This window comes from Myxocyprinus asiaticus, chromosome 46 (genome assembly GCF_019703515.2).
Source record: "Myxocyprinus asiaticus isolate MX2 ecotype Aquarium Trade chromosome 46, UBuf_Myxa_2, whole genome shotgun sequence".
Lineage (NCBI taxonomy): Eukaryota > Metazoa > Chordata > Actinopteri > Cypriniformes > Catostomidae > Myxocyprinus > Myxocyprinus asiaticus.
The window spans coordinates 8,831,506-8,856,792 of NC_059389.1; the positions used below are offsets into that span (position 1 = coordinate 8,831,506).

General features: G+C 36.6%; 3 protein-coding genes across 4 annotated transcripts; 1 reads left to right on the forward strand and 2 right to left on the reverse strand.

Moving 5' to 3' along the window:
• Nucleotides 1-3,121: 3,121 nt before the first annotated feature.
• Nucleotides 3,122-6,401, forward strand: zgc:110339 (uncharacterized protein LOC550490 homolog). The gene is made up of 6 exons (XM_051689716.1): nt 3,122-3,320; nt 3,425-3,476; nt 4,227-4,414; nt 4,841-4,996; nt 5,103-5,213; nt 5,867-6,401. The coding sequence occupies exons 1-6, from the start codon at nt 3,177-3,179 to the stop codon at nt 5,978-5,980; spliced, it is 765 nt and encodes a 254-aa protein (XP_051545676.1). The 5' UTR covers nt 3,122-3,176; the 3' UTR covers nt 5,981-6,401.
• On the reverse strand, nt 6,400-10,140 carry gal (galanin/GMAP prepropeptide). The gene is made up of 6 exons (XM_051689732.1): nt 10,043-10,140; nt 9,817-9,897; nt 9,090-9,144; nt 8,170-8,256; nt 7,863-7,934; nt 6,400-6,667 (listed from the first exon to the last, which is right to left on the reverse strand). The coding sequence occupies exons 2-6, from the start codon at nt 9,895-9,897 to the stop codon at nt 6,606-6,608; spliced, it is 357 nt and encodes a 118-aa protein (XP_051545692.1). The 5' UTR covers nt 10,043-10,140; the 3' UTR covers nt 6,400-6,605.
• A 1,802-nt stretch (nt 10,141-11,942) lies between these two features.
• si:ch211-107e6.5 (uncharacterized) lies at nt 11,943-23,376 on the reverse strand. 2 transcript variants are annotated; one of them, XM_051689728.1, is made up of 5 exons: nt 23,304-23,376; nt 13,469-13,562; nt 12,870-12,961; nt 12,569-12,744; nt 11,943-12,364 (listed from the first exon to the last, which is right to left on the reverse strand). In XM_051689728.1, exons 3-5 carry the CDS (start codon nt 12,912-12,914, stop codon nt 12,115-12,117), a joined length of 471 nt encoding a protein of 156 aa, XP_051545688.1. In that variant the 5' UTR covers nt 12,915-12,961; nt 13,469-13,562; nt 23,304-23,376; the 3' UTR covers nt 11,943-12,114. The 2 variants fall into 2 exon arrangements, with proteins under 2 accessions (XP_051545688.1, XP_051545689.1); XM_051689729.1 differs by lacking the exon at nt 23,304-23,376 and having other exon boundaries at nt 13,469-13,678.
• Nucleotides 23,377-25,287: the final 1,911 nt, after the last annotated feature.

Below are 25,287 nucleotides of genomic sequence, written 5' to 3' on the forward strand. Positions count from 1 at the left end.
CTATTCACTTTGATTGTATGGAAAAAATATGCAATAAAAGAGAATGGTGACTGAGGCTAACAATCTGCCTAACATCTCCTTTTGTGTTCTACAAAGGAAAAAAGTCATTTTGGTTTAGAACAATATTGATGGTGAGTAAATGATGACATAATTCTATCCCTTTAAATGACACAATCAGAACTCATTACAGTGACCCTTTAAACTCAAACTATTCGTTTCATATTTTAAAGGTGAAGTGTGCAATTTCTTCGCCACTAGCGGCACCAAATGGATTTACAAAGATCATGACTGTTTCCAAAGAGACTTCCTAAACACTCCTACAACCTCTTTCCTCCAGCTCCCTGTCATGCCCCAAATTCACACCCTTGGTTGAGTCAGAAGATGATATGTTGTATCACTCAAAAAACCAGCAATGTTTTTGAAGTGCCATATTAGAGCCACAGTGTTTGTTTATACTCTTGAAGAAGTCAATCAACACATATCTTACTTATAGTTGTATTTGCATATTAAGCTGGGATAGGATGAGAAGGTTTTTTTAACTTAACAAAAATTACACACTTCACTTTTAAAGCCCATACACAAGTCACCTGCCAATTACAGCTATTACAAAGGTATTTGAGAAATGTTACCTGACAAATGTTGGACGTCTGAGCAGAAAGCTTCTCCCCCAGCTGGTGCTGGTCATGAGGCGACACAAAAACAGCATGTGGATGATTTATCTGAAAAATTACACAGAATCCATTATATCCATTTTACAGAGTATATGTTATACCCAAACACGCACTCACACACAAAATAACCATTTTTAAATTTTACATTGTGTCTGAACCCTGCAGCAGCTTGAGTTGAATAACCCTCCAGACTGTAGCCTTCTGCTCCATCAGAATTGATGCTGGCGACGGCTCGACAGATCTCACCCTTTGAAAAAACAAACAAACAAAAAAGATTTGAGCAAATCATGCTGCACCTGAATTCAAGACTCAAGTGTTCAGGCAATGTAGAGAGATTTGTTACGATGTTGTTCTTATTCAAAGTTAACATGAAATCAAAATTCCCCCCATTTATATATATATATATATATATACACATACACACACACACACACACACACACACACACACAGTATGTTTACAGTATAAAAATATATAAACATATACAGGGTAGCCCAAAAAATGGGGGCCACTATGTTTGATTGCTCATATCTTAAAAATGCATAAAGGCATTTGCACGATTTTTGGCGTACTTCTACCACTTTTTGTAAACAACAAAATTGCTTCACTGTGATGTAATCATGAACATCAACTTGCTACAAATAAATAAATAACTAAATAGTTTAGCTAAGTTTTCAATGGCAGCAAACTTAGAAGCTTCTCTTTCGCCATGTGGCCCCGTTTCTTTGGGCCAAAGGATTTACGTATTTATTTGTTGCTCAGTGACATCATTTTGTTGTTTACAAAAAGTCGTATAAGTATGCTGAAAATCGTGCAAATGCCTTAATGCATTTTTAAGATATGAGCAATCAAACATAGTGGCCCCGTTTTTTGGAGGCCATCCTGTAATGCATATTTATATGCATGTTCCTTGTCTTATTGTGAACTACTCTTTCCTGTGTATAAAATCAAGTCCCACCCTACATTTTTTCCCTTGTTGAATGTCCTGTTTCAATCCATGTTCCAATACAGATCTAAAATTGGTTATGCTTAGTGTTGACTTTAATGACAAACAGAAAATGTTAGTATAGGCTATGTGATATTACTTTGTTTCAAAAAAGTGTAATGGCAAATCTTAGAGACCTTACCCTGAGACTTAGAAAAGTTAGAATTGCCTGGACATACTATAATGTTTTTTTTAGTTTTGACCATTGCGTCAGATAAATTACACATCCATGCACTCACTGATGGCATCCCATAATGAAAAGCCTCCTGTGATGGCCAATGCCCACTAATGGAGTTGTACGATTGGCCTAGCACATGTTGATATTGGCTGGACTGCGCCAGCACATATTCGGGATAGGATGTTGTGCTGAACTGGGTTACTGGAGGTAAATGGTCACATGTTAGTGGACGAAGTATGCTGTAAGTGGCATAGTCATCCTCCCTGAGGGGTTCTTCTATCCTGGAGTAACTGGGTCCTGAGTGGATGCCGTGACTGAAGGGATTTGCCACTCTAGGACTTCCATGAGGGTTATGTAAGGGAATCAGAGACCCTTCAGATAAGTCTCTTCTGTAGCCGTACTCATGCCCCTCAAAGTCATTCATTCTCCTAATACAATAATGTGACAGTGGGGGCACTGCAGTCACAAAGGTGTCAATAAAAAAAGACAAAAAAAAAAAATCACATTTTCACATTTTGTATTAAGAACTGTTTTGTTCTAATATAAAACATCCCAAAATGATCAACTAGTTTATATAGAGGAGTGGTAATATTTGTTCTTGTTCTTATTTGGTTTATTTACTTTGAGGGATCCCTGAAACATAATACTCAGTACAAAGCTAGTCATTGTGTCCACCTCAAGACATAGAAAAAAAAAAAAAAAAATATATATATATATATATATATATATATATATATATATATATATATATATATATATATATATATATATATATATAGTTTGTATGACACTTACCAGTTATCTAAGAAAGTAAGGGATTTTGGACGATTTAAATAACCATTATAAATCAACTACACCGACTTATCTGACATTTGAATATGTATTTTAACGGTTCACAAAAAAAAGGGCGCGAAAGTAGAACATACGCTCGCGCATTTACAACTGTCAGCGCGAGACGGCGCGCGCATCCGTATTTTACATAATAACTATTTTTTTAAGGTTTGATTTATTCTTATTTAAAAATAAAAATTAAAAATTAAAAAAAACATGTTAGAAGTAATGCATTTAGGTGATTCGTTTTTATCCTAATAATTTTAACGTATTACACACATACTTTGAGAATCATTTTAAAGTGGCCGCCTGCGTAGTACTTGTTTATTAATCACACAGTAAGCATAGCATGACTAAAGAGGGTTTAAAAATGCAAATTGTACATTTACGCTATTGTCCTTTGGAGGTGGTGGTTGCATGTCATTCTTATGAAACTAACTAACCCCGCCTCCAGCTGCACTTGAGGTACCCCTTTAAAGTAAGTGTGTGGACTACTTGCGGCATTTTGAAGATGATCAACTACAGCAAGTGTCACTCGGTGCTTATCACGGGCGCGGGCAGGGGTCTCGGACTGCAGATGGTGAAGCAGTTGGCCGCTGCGCCGGAAAGACCAAAAAATATCATCGCAACCGCCCGGAATCCAGACGATGCTGTGGTATGTCAATCAATAACACAAGTCTGAGCGCAACATTGTAACAAAATGCCAGAAAACATTGGACAAGTTGCTTAACGAGTGATTATCGTTTGATTTTATGCTAGGAACTGCAAAAACTCGCCAAATCGCATCAAAGGATTCATGTCATATCGCTAGGTGAGTGCGTTTGTTTGTCACGTGACTATTGTATAAACTACGCAAAAAGTGTAACATTGTGTATCTAACATATACGGCCAGCCTTATATATAATATATAAAATACATAATACCAGTAACCTTAAATAATTATGTATTTTAAAAACTATTACTGTTTTTATTTATTTATTTATTTTAGCTTGTGAAGTGCAATTCTTACTTTTGTCCTGCAGGTGGAGACAAATGATAAAAGAAAGCCAATGTAATTCTATTTGACGCATTGACAAATGTACTGTAGAACATCGGTTTAAAATATCAGATAAAAAAACAAACCAATCTTTCATTGAGGAGTGAGTTTTAATAAATGTAATGCTAATATGGCATCCTTTTATAAAGTATTTTAATAACTCTGTACTGAGACCACCCTAGACCTGGCTCAATATGTGAATCAAAGTGGTGTGAGTGCATTTTACATTTAGGTCACATGAAGTTTTTTTTTAGTACTTTATTTATTTATTTATTTATTTATTTATTTTCTTAAAAAAAAAAAATCATAATTGATCATAAACGTTGCTCAAATGAATATTTAGCAGATATATGCATTTAAACATTCTTTCTATTCCAGAAAAACAGACAAAAAATATTGATGACTCATCTTGCACTCATGGGCGTGTCCTCATTTTTTGTCCCTTTAGAATGACAATATCTCCTGCTCTTGATTAGAAAGATAAAAAGGCACCTAAACTCTCCTAAAATGTCTTTTTGTCCTCAGATATCACCAGTGACACCAGCGTGGATGCAGCAGCACAAACCGTGGAATTTATCGTGGGTGCTGATGGGTTGAACTGCTTAATTAATAATGCAGCAGTTAACATCTCCAGCGATCTAAACACAGTAACTCGAGATGTCATGATGAAAACCTTTGAGAGTAACACAGTGGCTCCTCTTTTTGTAACCAAGGTATAAATATGGCTAGAAGATGCTTTTAGTTACCAACCATATACAACCATAATACTCTGACACTCTTTGTGAGTTAAATAAACTTACTAAGTCTGCAGAACTTAACACCTTATTTAGTATGATTCATCTGCATGTTGTTAAACAGCATTTACGATTTTCTTAATGCTTTCTGGTTTACTTTATTGCTTTATTCTATAAGATTATACTTTATACTATACAGTATATACAGTATATTATATACTGTGTATTTGAAAAATAAAATATTTTGTAGACATTCCTTAAAGAGCTGTATTAATAGAATTGAACAACTCCGGAATAAATTCAATACACTATCAGCAAGGTCCGAATTTTGGATTTTGATCATTTAAAAATGAATCGAATTGTCAGTGCTAATTACTTGTGTCTTTTCGCCATTATTCTTACCAGGCCTTTTTGCCATTGTTGAGAGGGGCGGCAGCTCAAGGGAGTGGCATGGGCATACACAGATCAGCAGTGATCAATGTGTCCTCTGTTCTGGGATCTGTGCAGCTCAACTGGGGCGAGGGAGCGAGCTTCAAGAGTTACGCTTACAGAGCTTCAAAGGTGAAATAACTTATTACTTTAATTAAGCTGCTTAGTTTGGGAAGTAATGATTTTGGTTGCAGTTATTGAGATTTTACATGGTTAACGTGTGTATTTTTAAATATAGTGTGCCCTGAATATGGTTACAAGGTGTTTGGCCACTGATTTGGAAGAAGAGGGAATCTTGTGTGTAGCCCTTCATCCTGGTTGGGTACGCACGGATATGGGTGGACCAATGGTAAGTACACGTTTTTCTGTCTTTAAAGGGATAGTTCACCCTTTTGGAGTGAGTCATCATCCTCTCACCCTCATGTCGTTCCAAACCTGTATGACTTTTTTTCTTCGAGGATTGTGCACATGTAATCGAGTACACGTTCTGCTCCAACTACTCGAGTATTAAAAACACTACGCTAATATCGCAAATTAATTTTCCTTTACGCATTTGCCTGCCATTAACCGTTCTTTCTTGGTAACGTTTGTGAATAAAACAAAATATAGGATTCACTTACAAGTCATACGTGGAATTTTTAACGTGCATTTTCATTTAAGAGTAATTGAGTACTCGTTTTTTTGTGGGTCAGAGTACTCGACTACAAAATTACTTGAAAATGCTCATCCCTAGTTTCTTCCTCAGTCACCATTCACATTCATAACATCTTTTTTTCCAGTGTAATGAATGTGGATGGTGACTAACGCTAACATTCTACCCAACATCTCATTTTGTGTTCCACGGAAGAAAGTCATAAGGGGTTGGAATAACCTGAGGGTGAGTAAATTGAGACAGAATTTTAAATTGAGTGTACTTTCCCTTTAAAACAACATTTTTCGAAAATTAGATAATAATACGTTTCTTCATTTTTGCCTATCTCTCTATTTACTTACTGCTTACAGGCACCTTTGAGTCCAGAGGAGAGCATATCATCCTTATTGAATGTAATTTCCGGATTAACAAAGAAGGATCATGGTGGATATGTGGACTACACTGGGAGCAATTTACTCTGGTGATCTCCATATTGTGTTGTGTGTGGTGTGTGTGTGCGTGCTTGTGTTGCATTGTACAAGTGCCAATGCCAGACTGCTGATGAACTAAAAACAGCCTGCAGGATTAATTATTCATGAATTCCTTGTTTCCACCTGTGTTGAAGTGTCCTTGTATGCATGTATAAAATGTGTGTACATGCATATGTGTCTATACAGAAATAAAATAGTGCTTTTGGGAAAAAAAAAAAATAATATCATGTCAGTTTTATAAAAATATAAAGTTATATAGAAAACCAATTTCTTTTTCACCTTTCAATCAAAGGTTGTGGTGCTGAATATTTTATATATATAACTATATACTGTTTGTTACCTGTAAGTAATAGTCTGTCATGGTTGTTGCCTTTTCATGAATATAAAAATAAAGACAAACAATAGGGTGAGTGGAATGCCATTTATAAACTTTATTTTTTGTTAATCCATCTCCACATCAGCAATTAAGTTATTCTTATAGATTATAGAAAGTTACGGGGTAATATTGACAGTTTAGCATGTAAAGAACAGTGCAATGGAGAACACATACAACATAAGACAGCCTCAGGGAGAGAATTCAGTGGAGGTCAGAGTGTGTAAATGCTGAATTTGGTCCGTATTACAGTTGACTGATCTCCTCTGACGTGAGAGAGGACGGCAGACTGTCAAGAGCCCCAATTTCTGCAGGATGATGCAAGTAAAAAGGGGAAATGAGAACAATTTACTTCTTACTGTCAAGATACATTAGGTGACAGATCAGTGACAGCTCTCTTTTGACTAAACCTACATACTGTAGATGTTAATCATCAGGCTGAAGCAGACTGCACCTGAAAAATTCAGCAGAAATCTATGCAGATTTCCACAAAATTAGAATGGCCATCATTTACAAAGTTCTACACATTTTCTGCTCTTCGGTTTTCAGTTTCCTAATGTTATCGTCTTTTTAGCAAGTTAGTTCACACTGCGCCATCTTTGGAATGCTCTCGGGTAACTATTTTTCTATGTAAACAAGCATCATACAAGTGCAGCTCCTATCTACTTGAATGGGGAAAGACTGAAATCTCCAAAATGGTTGGTCAAAATTACGATCAAAAAACATATCTCAAATCAGCAGTAAAATCTGACAACACTGGAATCATAAATTGTGCTTCTTCACCTCAGATTACATAAAAAAAAATGTTGGCTTGTATAGCTAATGTGCATGTGCTTTGTGGAGTTGCTTGACAGGTGACGTCTTTATCTAAAAGGTAACTGGCTCTTTTACCTGTAAGCTGGGGCTTCCTTTCTATATTCGTTGACCGTTGGGCATTCCAATTTCTCCTATTCATTTTAATAGAAGTGCCCCGTCTCTGCTAAATAGTCTCTGGTAAGAGGTAATGGATTGCATTTTCAAAATGCTACGTTTTTGGTGGAGGAAAACATTGTTCTAGTGTGGTTAAGAGGCATAAATGTAGCTAAATTAATGCGTTTTCAGACTAAGACATTTCAGCACATTAATATTGTGGCTAAGGCCATGTCCACACCGATACGTTTTTGTTTGAAAATGCATTTATTTGCTACATTTACGCCTCTCATCTACGCTAGAATGGTGTTTAATGCTCTCCTTAACCACATCCTTTAGAAAACGATGAATGAAAATGGATTAATGTGGACTTAGTTGATCATTATTTTCAGCCACTAGTAAGAGTGAAGTACTTTTAGCTCTGTTTAACACATTTTACCATGTTGAAATCCATTTAGCAGATTTTCTTCCAAAATCAGCACCAAACAATGTGGGAAAAAACTGGTTCTGTCTGGGCCTGTTCATTAGTTACCTTCATTTATGTCCATAATTAAACGCAAGAAAAACCTCCAAAACATTTGCCATCATACCTACCTTTTAATTTTAGATAAGAAAGAAAGTCTATGATGGTATGTACAACATCTTCATCTGATATTCTCAGAGCTCCTAAAACAAGCAGAAACAGTCATTACCAGATTTGATCATTTAGTTACCATCTGTATTTATTCTTTTAAATAGAGAGCATGCCCTAGGTGCACCACTTGTACATTAATGAAAGAACTTTAATGATTGAAAAACAGCTAAATAAATAGACTTTCCAGCATTTACAGAGTATAAAACATATTGAAAAAACTAGCTTAGTCAGAACTGGTGTGCCCTGCCGGCGGTGAAAGTGTCTTACCTGTCTTGAAATCCTCCTCTATGGGCATTTCCCTCTTCCCTGCCAGTCCGTGTTTGTCGTTAAGGCTCCTGTGGTTATCAATGGCATCTGGTCACAAAGGACAATAACATTTATCATTTAAACCACATGCTGAGCACCCACGCCAAAAGGCCTTGACGCCCCGGCTGATATTCATAGACCTGCCTGTGGCACACATGTTTCAAATGGGAAAAATCATTATCGGAAGAATATCTTTTGGTTTTGTTTTTGTTTGGACAGATTCAGTAGAGCAACCTGCAGGATTTGAGTCACGGAATTGCTATTTGTTGCAACGCGAAGCACACGGTCACACCCAATGCATAATGAGAAAGAGCAGCCAGACTGAAAGGAGCACAAATAGCGATATATCACAGAGCAATTCCTTATCTGACTTCAATAACCTGCAGGAGCTATCTTACATTGACCAAGCAGATCTTCTCGCCCCCTTGCACTGGGAGTATCCTTAATCTGTATAAGGTGATCAATACGACCTGAAACACAGGGAGCTTATATAACTGACCTACACAGGTGTACCTTTATGAGCTCAACAATAGTGCACCCCAAGACATTTCATCATTAGTTCAGAAATTTCCCCAATGACAGTAAGCAAGCAGGTATTCTCCTGCATTAGGGTGTAACTAAAGGTTAAAGCGTAAAGATAAAAGTGGAAAACAGGATTGGAAATTTTTCAAGGTTTTAAAAGTGGACCTGCAAGCTCTCTCCTATTTTAAGGTCATACATCTTGAAAACGTAAACTAATAATGAAAGAAATGCACAATTTGTACATAGAAACAGTTAAATACATAATATGTAACTGTTGTAAACAAATAGGAAGGAAAAATAATGGAGTCATGACACAAGAGTTCACAAAAGATGACAACAAGTGCATCTGGAAAACTTACGAGGACCTAGAAGATACCCAGCGCTGTTGAGGGTCCATCCTCTCTTTTCTTTTGACTGTTTCATAGAAAGACAACACAATTTAATGTATATATGTGTATAGGAAGTTATATAACAATATTAATAGGCCATAATGTCAAATGTTAATATGCAATTATTATCATACCTTTAATAATGAATTTCATTGATTCAGTCATATGAAATCATATTTTGACTAGAATAAAACCAATTAGCTTAATTTAGAAATTGCCTACACATTTACTGACAAAACATATGAATAACTACACTTAAAATGATGAGCTTAAAATGAGTTCCTTTGAGGAAAAGGTCCTAATGATTTCACAATTCAACATGTTCAACATTAGTAATATCTAATATTTTAATATTATATTGTGAATAATTTTAGGAAGTTGCATAATAATAGGCTACTGGCAATCTTAAAAAGGTTCTGTTTTATAGAAAAGAAAAATGATAGATTAGGCTATCATCAATTGAAAAAATTATTTCCTCGAGATGTTTTAGAGGAATGTTTTTTGCTTTCTAACAGAAATCACATCCCGTTTCAATTTCAATTTCAATTTCAATTTCAATTTCAATTTTTTTTTTTTTTACTGTCAAAATAAATACACAGTATTTAAAACGTAAGTGTTCTGATTGATTTTCTTTAACGCACATAGTTTTATCAAATTCAAAAACCATTTAAATACAAAGTAACTTTTGGTTACTTACCGCAATTACCATTCCGATCGTCTCCGTGAGAAACGCGCAAAAAATAAGAGACACGCAAACTCCACCGATACACCTGTGCATCTGAAAAGAAAAACAATTTCATTGAGGTGAAAAAGTCATAATTGAACAGCTATAAAACATCCAAAACGTGCACACTTTGTGAAAGTAAAGAGAACGAAAGAGAGAGAGAGAGAGAGAGAGAGAGAGAGAGAGAGAGGAAACTGACCCTGAGTTTCAGCTGCTTCTTTGGGGAATAAAAAACAAAAATGTTATTAGGCTATATTCCTTCTTCTTGTAGCTCCTGGTCCTCTGAGGGTATTCTTGAATCGGACGCCTTTTATTGAAACTGAGAATGCCTCACTTCTGACGTGTTTACGTCAAAATGGGACATCGTCAGCCTCTTCATCAGCAGACGTCAAAACTGAAAGTAAGTTACTAATGATCGAGTCTTTCATGATCATCAGTTTATGTCCATGAGATCAGCTGATTATGATCGTATCGATTAAAGTCATAATAGTCACATATAACAAATCGGCCCTGTGTGGTCTTGGTCTCATCGATCTGCACCTACAGAACCAACTTCGCCTTTATGATTAATGTAAAGGAAATTAAATTATGGATTTTTGCATTTCACAGTTAGAGATTCGCTGGACAGCATAGGTTATTAAAACATTTTAAATGAACAGACAATTTGAAAAATGTGTTTGATTTTATTCATATTTTATAATCCAAATAATGTCAGTATAGAATACAGGTAATACTGAAAGTTCAATTCAATTAGGCTATTATTTGAGGGAGATTGCATTTGTTGTATTCATTACCATTTTTTCCATTAAAGGAATATTCTGGATTTAAAACAAGTTAAGCTCAATCAACAGCATTTGCAGCATGATACTGATTACCACAAACATTATTTTGACTTGCCCCTTCTTTTCTTTAAAAAACAAACAAATAAATAAATAAAATAAAAATGTAGGTTACAGTGAGGCACTTACAATTAAAGTGAATGGGGCCAATCTGTAAATGTTAAAATACTCACTGTTTCAAAAGTATAGCCACAAGACAAACAATATGCATGTTAGCATGATTTGAGTGTGATAAAATCACTTACTTTACCTTTACCTTTTTTGTGTAAAGTTATAGCCAATTTTACAACATTGTTGCCATGGCGATGTAGTCAACAAACCCTAAATGACTGTAAAAATGACAAATTTTTTTTAATTATAATTTTATTTGATCCCTTTTCTCCCAATCTGAAATGCCCAATTCCCACTACTTAGTAGGTCCTTGTGGTGGCGCAGTTACTCACCTCAATCCGGGTGGTGGAGGACAAGTCTCAGTTGCCTCTGCTTCTGAGACTGTCAATCCGCGCATCTTATCATGTGGCTTGCTGTGCATGACGCCGCGGTGAATCACAGCATGTGGAGGCTCATGCTACACTATCCGCGATCCACGCACATCTTACCACGCACCCCATTGAGAGCGAGAACCACTTAATCGCGACCACGAGGAGGTTACCCCATGTGACTCTACCCTCCCTAGCAACCGGGCCAATTTGGTATCTTAGGAGACCTGGCTGGAGTCACTCAGCACACCCTGTATTCGAACTCACGACTCCAGGGGTACTAGTCAGCGTCTATACACGCTGAGCTACCCAGGCCCCCTAAAAATGACAATTTAAACAACTTTACAGCTCAAATAATACATGAGTTTTAACAGAAGAATTAATGTAAGTGCTTTTATAAAAATTATAAGCTTCACATTTCTGCCTTTAAACCTTCCAAAAATGGGCCCCATTCACTTCCATTGTTAGTGCCTCACTGTAACTTCGATTTTTGCTTTTTTTAAAGAAAAGGACGGATGAGACGAAATTACTTTTTGTGGTAATCAACATTACGCCACAAATGTGGGCGACTGAGCTAAACTTGTATTGATCCTGGAATATTCCTTTAATTGGGACCCAATATAGTAAAGGTGCAGAGGTTAATGTGTATTGATAAATGAAAGGACATTTGCACCTGCACCTGTGTCATTGTGGATTTATTCTTTTAAACACTATATTGACATTTTACCAAATGTAATACATAGACCAGAAAAAAAACACCATTCAGATCACATGGGGACATTTTAAATGCTTTATTGAGTGCTGAAATCAAATTGAACAATTATTCATATGGGTGGAGTACTCGTTCCAGCAAAGAGCAGTTTTGGAAAGCCATTCATGCATCTCTCAAGATTCCATGACCTTGCCATACACTTCACATCCAAGTAAACATACTGGCTTGCAAACATAAAAATCTAATATAGACTCAAAATAATGAACAAGATGAGAAGAATTTTGATGACTCTCCTGAAAAAGCTTTGTTCCTTTTGAAAGAGAGGATTCTCAGACTCCCTGTTATCCATTTCTAGTTGGGTTTTAGTCTGCATGGCAGTTTCGATCATCTGCTTCTCAGTTTCTTGAGAGCTTCGTTCTTGATTGTATGCATGACAGTGATGATGTCCCTCACCAATTGGATGGAAGGCGGAAGCTGTTGGCGATGGGGCCCTTGATGAAATGGAAAAGAGTATACATGATTCATTTTGTTTCTTTTAAAGAAAACAGTTAATTGAAATGTACCGCTCTATCTGTCTGATTATTTATTATAACAGTCTTCATTCTCTAGTGTCTTATTTTAAATGAGCACTTCAATTGACTGTAGATATTTGTTAAATGGCAAAATGAATAAAATCAACAAGAAAAAAAACCTACTTGTCGCCTCTTGCAAGATATTCCTGGTTTAAATCTGGTTTTGAGAATGGATGTAGATTAATGCGTAATCTGAAAACTGATCGAGGATTGGACATTGAAGGGCCAAGACCAGGTGTGTCATCTCTTTTCTCTAACTTCACAAACATTTTGTTCATGGCATTAGGTCTCTCAATGACCTATAAGACAAACATTTAAAATGACTGAGTCTTTTAATATCTAATTTTAGCTTCAGTTATTCTGACTGTGTAGAGAGCTGTACAGAAAAGGGGGCAATTCTACCAAAAGAATTAAACAGAATAACCTCCAACTTTTCAGAAAGGTCCATCTGTTCCATTTCTGTGCTCATACTGTTAAGAGTCCCAAAACAATTCACCAACTTGACAGCTGATGATCCTGGAGCAAAGAAACTTCCAATCAAAGAAACAGACAAAATCAAATCAAACGGTCTCTAGTGAAGTTATGGTGCCAGTTCGTACAGACAACATTAGGCTAAAGTTGGAGCGCTTAGTGTAATTCATAAACTAGTTCCCTAAATGTTTGCTTTTATTCTAAGGAAAATTAAATGGATTTACTTGTTGGTCAACTTGTTTAATGGAATTTCTTCAGGTATTTTTTTCGGGGTGCAACCCAAATCGTCTTTTTGTGCACCTAGCACAGTTCGTCAACATTTTACGACATTTTAAATACATTTTAAACTAAATAATAAACTTTTTAGATGCATTTGAGATGGAGCGGCTGGCTGTTGCTATGATAACCTGGCGATCGCAAGCGTTTGTTTGGCGAAGCACAAAACTCTCTAATTTTCGTTTAAAAACGATGTTAAAAATTATCAATGTAATGCGTAGAGTTAAAACTGTCGTGTACTTTTAAAAACCTGGTATACCTTATATTGGGACTTACGTTTTAGTACGTTTACTTGTTGTTCAGCTTGGTTGGTGGAAAAAAAATCTTCAGGTAATTTCCGGGGCGCCAACCAAATCGTCTCTTTGTGTACCTAGAACAGTTCGTCAAACTTCAGCGACGTTTTAGAGACATTTTAAACAAAATAATACATATTTTAAGATATACTTGTGATATGAACATCTACAAACAAGTGAAAAACAAGGACAGTGCCTAAGCGCTGGTTACGCGACTAAGGTCAAAACGCTCATATTTTTGTTTGAAAATGCATAAAGTTATCCATGTAATATGTAGAATTTAACAGGTTTTTTAACATTGAAAGACCATGAAAATCTCATATACATTAATCAGCTATTAAAATGCCACACTGTGATGTTGAAACACGTTTAAAAGTAGCAAGCAAGACCAGCATCTTACATTTAAAACAGTCAGTGTGGTTAGCTGTCAAAGCCTCTAATAAAGTGAGCAGCATATCCGTTTCAACATCATTTTCCATTTTATTGACCGAGACCTGAGAGGGTTGACTTTTTGTGTGTGCTCGAAATAAGTGTGTTAGTGGTTCACAGCTAATTACAGTCATATGACTCTTTGTCCATTGGGTCTATTGTTACTCTAGGGTTCACAAACATCAAAGAAAACCATGAATTAAGTCATTATGACGCATGATGTGTAAAACCATTAGGAGCACAACTGACTCATTCTTATTCCAATCAATAATGGACTTTTCCTTTACTGAACATCTGAGTTTAGTGACAGCATGCCCAGCTTGGCATCATGTTCAGATCTTTTCAAACCTGCAGTCAACAAACAAAAAACAAATGTACCATTCTTGCCATTTTTTTCTTCTTCTAATTTGTTCTTTTAGTGTGTTTAGATGTGTTAAATGTGTATCAAGGGAGATGTTGACTAACCTGCTGGGTACCATAAACCTTTCTTATTTTGAGTCTTTTAGCTGGTAGAGTATTTCCTCCTTTTGCGTCATTAAACATTATTGTTGCTTTTGATAGATTTCATGGTTCATAACGGCTGTCCAACTCACCACTACTACCATGCCCTGATTACAGATTCAGCCGCCTTTTGCACATTTCAGATGGAACCTAAGACACTTCCTGTCCACGTGTAACTTTCATGGTGTTTTAGAGCAGGGACTGGATTAAATTCAGTTATTGAAAAGACAAGGTAATATGAACCAAATGGGAGTCTTTTTGTCATGATAGAAAATTTCACAAAGAGAAAATTTCACAGCTTTTTTCCAGGATGATTACAGTTAACATGTCAAGTGAGGTATATGAGTTTGGAGTTTAATATTAACGCTCACTTTCACCCATTTTTTTAACTTTATTTCTTACCCCTTATGCTATTGATTTTAGGCCACACATTCTACAGATCTTGAGGGCAAACTAATCTATTTGGTTACACAACATGAAGTGTTGGAAATCATGACCAAAGATGTGTTGGTCATCAATTGGATATGAAGGTGATTCTCACAAAACCTGTCAGGAAAATGTCCTGTTCCTATTTTATTCCAAAATCAAAGAAACAAAGAAAAAATTATATTTTGCATATAAGAAATAAAAAACCTGTTTTTAGGGGGACAGTTACACACATTTAGTCCCAATTCTCATTACCGCAAAGCAAAAAAAGATGGTCATTATGATATTCTCATTACCGCAATGTGAAAAAATATGATTTAAATGGTAAAGAATGTGTACATCACAGTAGTGCTCCCTCAATACTGACTTTACAGTAATATAGTTAAAACAGACTGTGTTACAGTAATAAGAATCACAATTGTAAATAATGGGAATAGCAAAAGTAAAACATCTGGATGCATTACGGTAATGAGAATTGGTGGTAAAAATGTGCTTAAGTGTCCTGAAAATAAAGTCACAATGCCAAAAAAAAAGTATGACCAGGCCCTTTTCTTTACAGGTTTCACAAGAATCAACTATGAAGGATGTAACATTTTGTAAAGAAATTGTTTTCGTTTTGTTTGTACACGCATATTGTTTGTCTTGTGGCTATACTTTTGAAACTGAGTATTTTAACATTTACAGATTGGCCCCATTCACTTCCATTGTAAGTGCCTTGTTTAGAAGACATCTTCCAGGTGTGCTGGAGGGTGTGGCTATGCACTCTTGCCCTTTAACATACAGACAAATCATTTTTAAATTTTTCTTGTACCAAATTGGCCTCACTCCAATTTGATTAGGTTGTTCTGATTAGGTTATACTGTGAACAGGGTCAGGGAAAGTCTCTTGAATTAAATGAAACATAATCACTTGCTTGATTTGGTTAGCTGTGAGTAATTGCAGGTTAATGAAGAGTCTTTGTACAAATAGTCACTCTGGATTGTTTGTTCCCTGACCGGTTTCTGGAGGGAGTACAGTTCAGGAGTGCTTCATAGAACAGCAGTAGAGAATAAATTGCTTTTACGCTTTTTAGAAACCCAAAAACGAGTGCTTTTATGTCATCTTTAGTCTCCATTGTGACTTTGTTTACTTTATGTGCTGTATAATGCCACCATAAAAGCTTTTATCGTTTACTTTGTTAAAGGAATTTTATTCTGGGTTCAATACAAGTTGAGCTCAATCGACAGCATATGTGGCATAATGTTGATGGCCATAACATTTATTTGGACTTGTCCCTCCTTTTCTTAAAAAAAAGCAAAAATCTGGTTTCCAATGAGACACTTACAATGGAAGTGAATGGGGCCAATTCGTAAACGTTAAAATACTCAATTGTTTTAAAAGTATAGCCACAAGACGCAGGGCCATAGCTGGGTATTCTGGGGCCCCTGGCTATATATTGCTTTGGGCCCCTTTCCTATAAAAAATACAGTTTAGAATTTGCAGTGGGGCCCCCCTGGACCTATGGGCCCCTAAAATCATTACCACCTTTCACCCCTCTAGCTGTGGCCCTGACAAGACGTAAACAATTTACATGTAACCTGACTTATGTGTGATAAAATCACTAACTAACCTCTTCTGTGTAAAGTTATATCCAATTGAAATGTTTTCAATTCGTTGCAATGACAATGTAATGCCGTAAACCCTGTGCTCCCAAAAATTTGATTTAAACATCTTTACAGCTCAAATAACACATGAGTTAAGTGCTTTTATAGAATTATAAGCTTCACATTTCTGCCTTTAAACCCTCCAAAAATTGTCCCCATTCCCTTCATTGTAAGTGCCTCACTGTAACCTTGATAACTGCTTTTTTTAAAGAAAAGGAGGGATGAGTCAAATGTATTCTTGTGGTAATCAACATTATGCCACAAATGCTGTCGATTAAACTTAACTTGTATTGAACCCAGAATATTTCTTTAATTTCAATGCTTATAGTAATTTCAGGTAAACGAGAATGAATATTTAGTGTCCCTTTAGTGAACACATTCAAAGAACATTTCTTTAATCAGGTGGAAATCTTTTAAACATATTAGCTTTTAATAAGGAAATAATGAAAAAATGAAAAATTCTGAATGATAACTCACAAAACAGAGTATTCAATTGACAATCATCAAAATATAACTTTTTTTGGCTTGTAATTGACTTCTGCATTATTGAATACATTTTGTTGATGATAGCAATGGCCATTTTTCAACTTATTTGGAAGTTAACTTCTGTTAAGACACATCATGACGACCACAGAACATCTCTGCCGTGTCAGGTCACACTACCTCACAGAATCAGATCTCTTCTCACACACTCTTCCAATATCAAGCAAAAGCCTGCTGACTTTTAGTGCTTTTAGAGCAATCTCCACTGACGTTACCATCATAGGAAATGGGACACATCACAAAATATAAATGATTAGGTCTGTTATGAGGGAGGATGAGGCTTAAGATCAGGAGGGCCGGGTGGATGTACCAGCCCATTGTCAGAGGAGAAAAACAGTGCAAGGGACAGAGGTGACGTCTCAAAGAACTGGATTACATGAACACAGTGGGAGACATTACCTCAAAGCTCCATTTCACTCCGTTTCCAAGAAGTGTGCATCTTTTCAGAAGCTACCTATCACCGTATTAGCATTTCAATTGTAGATCCTTGAAAGCTATTTGAATAATGGGATTAAACATTGGAAATATGAATTGAAAAACTTGGTTTGCCACAACGAATGGTCAGGCTTTGTAGTGTGATGCACGACACAGGCAAATGCTACTTTACATGATACCTGAAGTAACCTTCATGCAAAAAATTTTTTACATTGCAAGTTTACACCTGTGGAATCACTGCTCAGTATTTTAGAATAAATCTTTTGTAATAAAAAACATAAAATATAGAAATAATGAGGGTTTCATTGCTTTTTCCAGGAACTGTATGTGCATCAATTGGTGTATGGGTGAGTTTGGGAAATATTTAGAGTGATCGTGATTCATCTACGTTATGTCCACAGTTCTTGAGCAAAACTCGGTCTGTGCTTACCAAATCAAGCTACTACCCCCAGTGGCTGATGCAGAACGTGTTGTTGAACATAAGGCACATGTGAGTTCGAGTCAAAGTGCTTTGAGGGCAAGTCAGTCCACTCACGAGCCATCTTGGGAAGGCTCCCTGGCAGTTATTTCCTATGGATATAAGCTGCATATAAGAAGGGGTTAAAATGTGGTGGAACGGTCCGGAACGGCATTCCGTTACCTCTGATTCTAAAGAGAATAGAATAAAAAGAAAAAATAGTCCAGTCTGTGATGCTTCGCTATATTTGCCTAGAGCGGCACTGTTTTCAGCACACACGCAGCTCAGGCCACGTCCACACTTATACGTTTTCATTTGAAAAAACATATTTTTACTCTGAATCGTTTTGGTCTTCCATCCACACTGAGATGCCGCTATTGACAGCGAAAACAGAGCTTTTCCAAAACGCTCTCCCAAGTGGATAAATGTAAAAGCGCAGTCTTCGCATTGTAGAGTGGACAGGGAAACAGAGATTTCTGAAAACACTGACGTATTTGTTGTCATGTGGCGCAGTCATGTGATCCATTCAACTCAAAACAATCAAGATGGCGGCCCATGTTGTAGCGGAGTTGTTGTGCCTGTTATTCACTTTGATTGCGTTGTTAAAGATAAATGTTACTTTGTACAACCTTCACACTGCATACTTTCAAATGTGATTGGAGGTTTACTCTGAATTTCTGTCCGGTGACGGAACAAGAAGACTATTGCGGTTCAGGACAATCCGCTCCTTTCTCTGTAGGGTTCCGCCACCTCGAAAATCCCAATTTAACCCCTGCATACAAGTAAAGCCCCAATCTACTTGAGTAGGGAAAGACTGAAATCTCCAAAACGGATGGTCAAGATTACGATCAAATAACGTATTTCAAATCAACTGTAAAATCTGACCTAAAAAACACTATTTTCAGGCTGGTCCAGCTAATGCCCATGCACGTTCTCGAGTTAACTAACACACAATATCTGTATCTGAAAGGTGATTGGCTCTTTTACCTGTAAGGTGGGACTTCTTTTTGAACATCCTTGGAACACCATATGTTCCAATTTCTCCCATTAATTTTAATACAAGTGGTCCATCTCATCTAAATAACCTCTGCTCCAGTTTTCTGGTGAAATGTCTTCAGAGGGGCGCCAAAGAGAGTTGTAAAGCTAGTTGTTTTTAGTTGTAAATGATGTGATACAGTGAAGAGGAATGCATATTTTATTAACTCTACCCCAAACCCCAACCCTAAACATAACTGTCAATAGAGTAAAAATGTTGTCTAAGAGGGAAAATATAATCTCAAAATTGCACTGGTCACTGATTACACTATGTAACACAATTTTTGTTTGTGGGTAGTAAGTGTTATTTCTTAATTGCTTATGCCTCAGAAGTATAGAAAATGGCTATTATTCCCCACAAACTTTGCTTTTGTGACCAGGACAGTGATATTTTGAAATGTACTAATTTCCAATGAGAAAATGGGCGAATTTGTGTCTTTTCGTTCACATAAAGTCAGAAAAAAACAACATATGAATCCAAAATCCTTCTTTATCTGTGGTCCGATGAAGACACCGGCTTTGAACTTTTGCCTCAGGCAGCTTAGGGAAGAAGTCTTGAAGGTACTTGAAGGCTCTCGACTCCTTATCTAGTGCTCTGACAAATTGTTTCATAAGGCCCAATTTGATGTGCAGTGGTGGAATCAGTACCTTCCGGGGGTCCACCAGTGGCTCCCACTTGACGTTGCTCCTCCCCACAGAGAACTCGGTCCGCTGTGTCCAGTCCCGCCTGTGGTAGTGCGCCTTGGTGTCCCTGCTGTCCCAAAGGCAAAGATAAAACCGGTAAAATTGGTAAAACCGCCTTGGAGACCCATCAGGTATGCCACCATTTTGAAGTCTCCTATGACCTCCCAGCCGTACTTATCATACTTCAAGGTGTCCAGCAAGGTCTTGATGCTGTTGTAATCCTCTTTGAGGTGCACCGAGTGAGCCAGGGGAAGAGACGGGTACTTGTTACCATTATGGACATTACGGCTTTGAATATTACTTTAGTATAAATACATGTTCATTTGGATTCATATGTTGTTTTTTTCTGACTTTATGTGAATGAATTTGTCATTGGAAATAGGTACATTTAAAAATGTCACTGTCCTGGTCACAAAAGCAAAGTTTGTGGGGAATAATAGCCGTTTTCTACACTTTTGAGGCATAAGCAATTAGAAAATAACACTTACTACTCAGGAACAAAACAAAAACCAAAAAATTTGTTACACAGTGTTATGCAAACACGATTACCTCTTGGTTTCAACTCAGGACAAGAACTATTGGTTGTGACCCAGGAAAACGTAAACACACTGAACTGATGTAAAAATGTCTGATGGGAGATAGCACTTGTCAGTAACTCAGCTAAATGGGGTCGATGTCAGGGTATTGGAACATTCTGTAGCAACATGTCGACTTCCTGTGTGATCACGCAAAAAAACTGTATTTACATTTAGTAGTATTTACATTAATATACTTCTAACCCAAACCCTAAACCTTGCATTATTAAAATAATGTCCTAAATTCTGTTTTTTTCTCTTAGTTCTTTGCAAATGCACATGTTATTATTTAGTATTGTGTGTGTTTCAGGTAAGTCAGTCATGTTAATTACATCTAACCCACATGGCCTAAAAAATACAAATGTTAAAGCCTAGTTATTGACCCAAGAAATATACCTGCATGAAAAATGGCTTATCTCATAAACTTGATGTTCTGGACTTAAATAAGGATTAGTTCTGGATTTAATAAAAGGTTTATTGCATTTTGTTAGACATTAACTGTGAGAGAATACACAAAGTGCATTCTCTGCCTCATGTTAGTATCGACATTACAGTCGTTATGAATGTAGTTAAAACCTGTGTTTTCTATTAAATTGAGTTTCAGAGGTTATAAATCAAAGTTTCATTTCAAATGGTTAAACATGACCTGCACAACTGAGTAAGGCACAGAAAAGGATGCCTAAAAAACTTCTTAAAACATTTTGTCCTTTTCCAAAACTCTTGAAACTGGAAACTTTATGAAACCACCTCATACCACTTTTTTTCATACCACAGTGACTAATTTTGACCAAAGCACTAACCTTTACTTTAAATGTATTGTCTCCAATTTAATTATCTCAACCTTGCACACTGAACCCTCAAAGAGGACTTGAAGTAGATGAGCAAAACCATTGACATGTGCAAATTACACTTGATTCATCAGTTATTATGACCTTATAAAAGCATAACATTAGCAATTTCAAAACATTATAGTGTCATACAGCAATTATGGGTTATTTGGAAAGATAGAGGATAATAGCTCACACACTCTGCTAACACATTTACCTTGTGATTTGTACGTTCGATATATGGTACAAAATTTAATGTGGCAGCAACGGCATTGTGATTTATGTGATACTATTGTTCCTGCAATGCTATGAAGCTGTCCTCTCTATTTGAGTTTTTTTATGTGACACAGACAACATCATGTTTTTTCCTTTCATAGAGTGTAAATACATATGTAGCCATTAGTGAATTCAGCCTACTAATGTTTTACAATTATGAAATGAACTACAATTAGTTGAGGCTGATGTTCCCAGATACTGCGGTATTACTGTAATTCAAAAATCTGAAAATGTTGTCCTCCTCTCATTCACACACAAATATCAAAGAGCTTTGGTCACCCTCCCTCTGAGCTGCAGTGATGACAGACTCTTGAAATAAATAAATATGTCTTTAATGATATCAGCGCTGCGTCTTACTGTATAAGACATGTCTTGTCCCTTTGATATGTTGTGCTCTATATGGACAGTACCTGGAAATCTTATTTATCTACAAACACACACACAAAAAAAGCATTATGTTACTTTATGTCAAATTTCAGTTGTAATTAACTGCCAGTGAAAAGTCAAACATATTACTTTATAGTACGTTTTTTTATAAGAATATGTCAGCTTAGAACATAGATTTCTATATCTATATTTATATATATATATATAAGGCTCACTGAATTTATTATTTAAAGACACTTCTTTTGGGAATATTATTTTACATGTCAGTATGTTTAATGCTTGTTATGATTTGAATTACATCATTTATAGTGTCATAGCTTTATCCTGTAATTTTTCTGAAGGACCAGGTGGAAGGACAGAATAAAAGTTTGGATAGAAGCCTTGGATAAGGCCCTTGACCCTATCTGCTCCAGGAGCGCCATATCATGGCTGACCCTGCACTCTGACCCCAGCTTAGTTGGGATATGCGAGAAAAAAAAAAGAAAAAAAAGAATTTCACTGTATATATGCAAAAATGTATAATGTGTGACAAAAATAAAGGCTTCTACAACAGCAAACAAAACACGAGGCAATGGTCAAAGATGTCCGTCCAGCTTATGTTTAAAGAAGAAAACTAAAAAAACAGCGCAGACAAACGCAAAAACGCGTTTGGAACGCATCGCCATGAATAGAGTAGAATGCAGGTGTCTCAAGGCGCTTTTTTTTTTTTTTACAGAATTTCACTTGATACTGCATCTAAAAAATTGACACAGTGGTTAAAGATGACAGTCTAGTCCATGTATACATAGAAAAACAATGGGAAAACAGGTCTTTTAAAACGGGCCTTGAGACTCCTGTTCTGAGGGAGAATGACATAGCTGAAGGTCGAGCTCCAAAAAGGAGTGGGAGCTCCAAACCAACAGAAAAGACAATCAAAGCCATACATTCTGGAGTTACCCCGCCGTCTTTTGGAGATTCCGCCCCCATTTGGAGGTCTCCGGCCCTTAGAAGTATAGGTCTGCAGAACAGTAATGGGTATTTTCAAATCTGTGGGCGTTTTCAAACCGAGATGGGCGTTTTGAAACTATCCAATGAATGTAGGGAATCTCAGTGGTTTGAAAACACACACTAACTGGGAAAAGCCCATTTTTGTTCTGCAGAGATATAAGTCTGGGCCCTTACCCTAACCGTGGGTGGAAGTGCTGGCCCCTTCTGGAGTGGGCCAAACCCCCTTGTGGAGTAACCACGCCCTTTTCTGGAGTTTCCGCCCCCAGTTTGGAGATCTCTGGGCTACAGCAATAGAGCACAACAGTCCAAGTAGGTATAACTGCAGGCTGGAGACCTCTAAATGGGGGCGGAATCTCCAAAAGCAGGCGGGGTTAGCCCAGAAGGGGGTTGCACCAACTCCAAAAGGGGGCATAACTTCCACTCACGGTTAAAGGAATGTTCCGGGTTCTGTACAAGTTAAGCTCAATCGACAGCATTTGTGACATAATGTTGAGTACCATAAAAATGAGGCACTAACATTGGAAGTGAATGTAACTTTTTCAAAAGTATGGCCTCAAGACATAAAAAATATGTGTGTAAACATGATTTTAGTGTGATAAAATTGCTTACTAACCTTTTCTTCACCTCTGCTGGTGGTTTGAGACACATTCCATTTGAAATTCGGTCAAGTGTAAATGCATCTGGCTGTTCAAGCTACATATGTAAACTTTACTCCACCCAAACACTGCTACATCACCATAGGGAAAATGTGAAACATAAGAGCTGTAATCAAGCTTTTGCATAGGGCAAAATGAATAATAACAAATTATGAAACAGATGCACATTGTAGGAGAGAAAGAACATTTTTCTACATTTATTTGATGCAGATTGCTGGAGAAACTGAAACGAAACACTGACAATGAGTACAGCTGACGCACATGGTGCATCTTACCTACGAGGGGGAAAATACACAGGGCATATACATGCGCGTGGGGCAAAGTGACTTGGAAAAAAATAATAAATCACATCTTTTAAATTGGCTGCCCAAAATTAGCATAATCAGGGAAGTGAACACTGTTTTATTATATATATAGCTCAGGAATTGAAGATTGGCTTTATATCCGTTTAGTGGAGACACGTTGATATGACCAGTTGTAAATGGAATTTACTTATTAAATCATATAGCAATTCGACCAGTAAAAACGCATTAAGTGACCAAGTGTAAAAACCCGCAACTACATTACCTACGGTCCAGCAGAGAAAGCTTCACCAATCAGAGAACCGCGGCAAACTAAGCCCGCGAAACATGCCTTGGAGTGACCGCCCACTCCCATGGCACTGTGAATGACGTAATCGAGTCGGTGTCTCTTCACCCTTAAACTACTTATCTATTTGTATAACATATTGTTTCTGTTCTTGGAATCAAGAACCTAAAATAAATAGTTTTATATATTCCCAAAAAATGTTATTCAATGACATCATTCGCATTGCTTCATGGGATTGTAGTCCGTGCCCTTATAAAAAACGGTAAGTACACTGTCTTGTACCTTTGTCTTATTGTCCGATTTTCAAATACTTTTTTTTGCCTCAAAACAAAGTTTGTGATTTTGTTATTTATCTAGGAGCTGGTTGGTTTGGTTCATGGCTTACAACTCTTTTATGAAGGATTTTATAAAAAGTATATGGGTAAAATTAATGGGAAAAATACTTCCGGAACCCAGATGGCAGAATAAGTGGACAGGCGTTGGTTTTTGGTTTTTACCAAAGGAAAACGTCCTACTTGAACGACCCTACTTGTATCGCACTTTATTTGAACGGGAATCCATTGGTACATTGGTGCATGGTAGCCTAGGCCTACAGCTATACGGTAGAAAAACTGATTTAAATTAGCTGTCCAGAACTGGTAACACTCAAAGAGATTGTAATATCGTATCGGACGCTTGCAAGTGTAATAAACAGCTTGGATGATGACATCGTCACGTCACAAAACTAGAACGCTCCCATTCCAACCAACGAAGCTGTGATGGTAGCTACACAGATTGTTCCCAAACGTTCGTTTATTCAGTCTGTGACGCAAGTCATAACAGCTGCACCTGACATTTTAATAGCCCACTAAAAGCTACAAGTTAATATTCTGAATAAACTTAAGAGATAAAGTCTGTATTTTAATTTTTGGCATAGAACATGCACTCAGCTTACTTTACCAAATTTGTGTAATGGATGGAATTTATCATTAAGTAAAGCAGCTCAATAATCATAATGTCAAGCAGTGCTGGTGCTATTGATTTCACACAACTTGTGCGTCTGAAACCACCCTAACCGCATTATGACCAAAATACTGTTCTAAAACCTGAGATCTGTTTTAATATCGTCAGAATGATATATATATATATATATATATATATATATATATATATATATATATATATATATAATATATATATAAACTTCCCCAGCCATCTATTTGTCTCTTTTGACTTTGCATTCTGGACATTTGTGATTTTACTGCTGCCTGTTGGCTTTAAAGTAAAACTGCATTCATTCAATGCCAATCTGAAATACACTGCAAAGATGCAAATATTCAAACCCTTACATAACTTTCATTTAAGAGATTTTGG

What these genes read in the sequence shown, in the direction of transcription:
- zgc:110339 (XM_051689716.1), top strand. Translation starts at nt 3,177, where the DNA reads ATGATCAACTACAGCAAGTGTCACTCGGTGCTTATCACGGGCGCGGGC. An exon ending in CTCCTCTTTTTGTAACCAAG is followed by an intron (nt 4,415 to 4,840) that starts GTATAAATATGG and finishes TATTCTTACCAG; the next exon opens with GCCTTTTTGCCATTGTTGAG. An exon ending in ACGCTTACAGAGCTTCAAAG is followed by an intron (nt 4,997 to 5,102) that starts GTGAAATAACTT and finishes TTTTAAATATAG; the next exon opens with TGTGCCCTGAATATGGTTAC.
- si:ch211-107e6.5 (XM_051689728.1), bottom strand. Translation starts at nt 12,914, where the DNA reads ATGAGCACAGAAATGGAACAGATGGACCTTTCTGAAAAGTTGGAG. An exon ending in ACCTTTCTGAAAAGTTGGAG is followed by an intron (nt 12,745 to 12,869) that starts GTTATTCTGTTT and finishes TTTGTCTTATAG; the next exon opens with GTCATTGAGAGACCTAATGC. An exon ending in TATCTTGCAAGAGGCGACAA is followed by an intron (nt 12,365 to 12,568) that starts GTAGGTTTTTTT and finishes CATTTCATCAAG; the next exon opens with GGCCCCATCGCCAACAGCTT.
- gal (XM_051689732.1), bottom strand. Translation starts at nt 9,897, where the DNA reads ATGCACAGGTGTATCGGTGGAGTTTGCGTGTCTCTTATTTTTTGCGCG. An exon ending in TGGGTATCTTCTAGGTCCTC is followed by an intron (nt 8,257 to 9,089) that starts GTAAGTTTTCCA and finishes CTTTGTGACCAG; the next exon opens with ATGCCATTGATAACCACAGG. An exon ending in AGAGGAGGATTTCAAGACAG is followed by an intron (nt 7,935 to 8,169) that starts GTAAGACACTTT and finishes TGCTTGTTTTAG; the next exon opens with GAGCTCTGAGAATATCAGAT.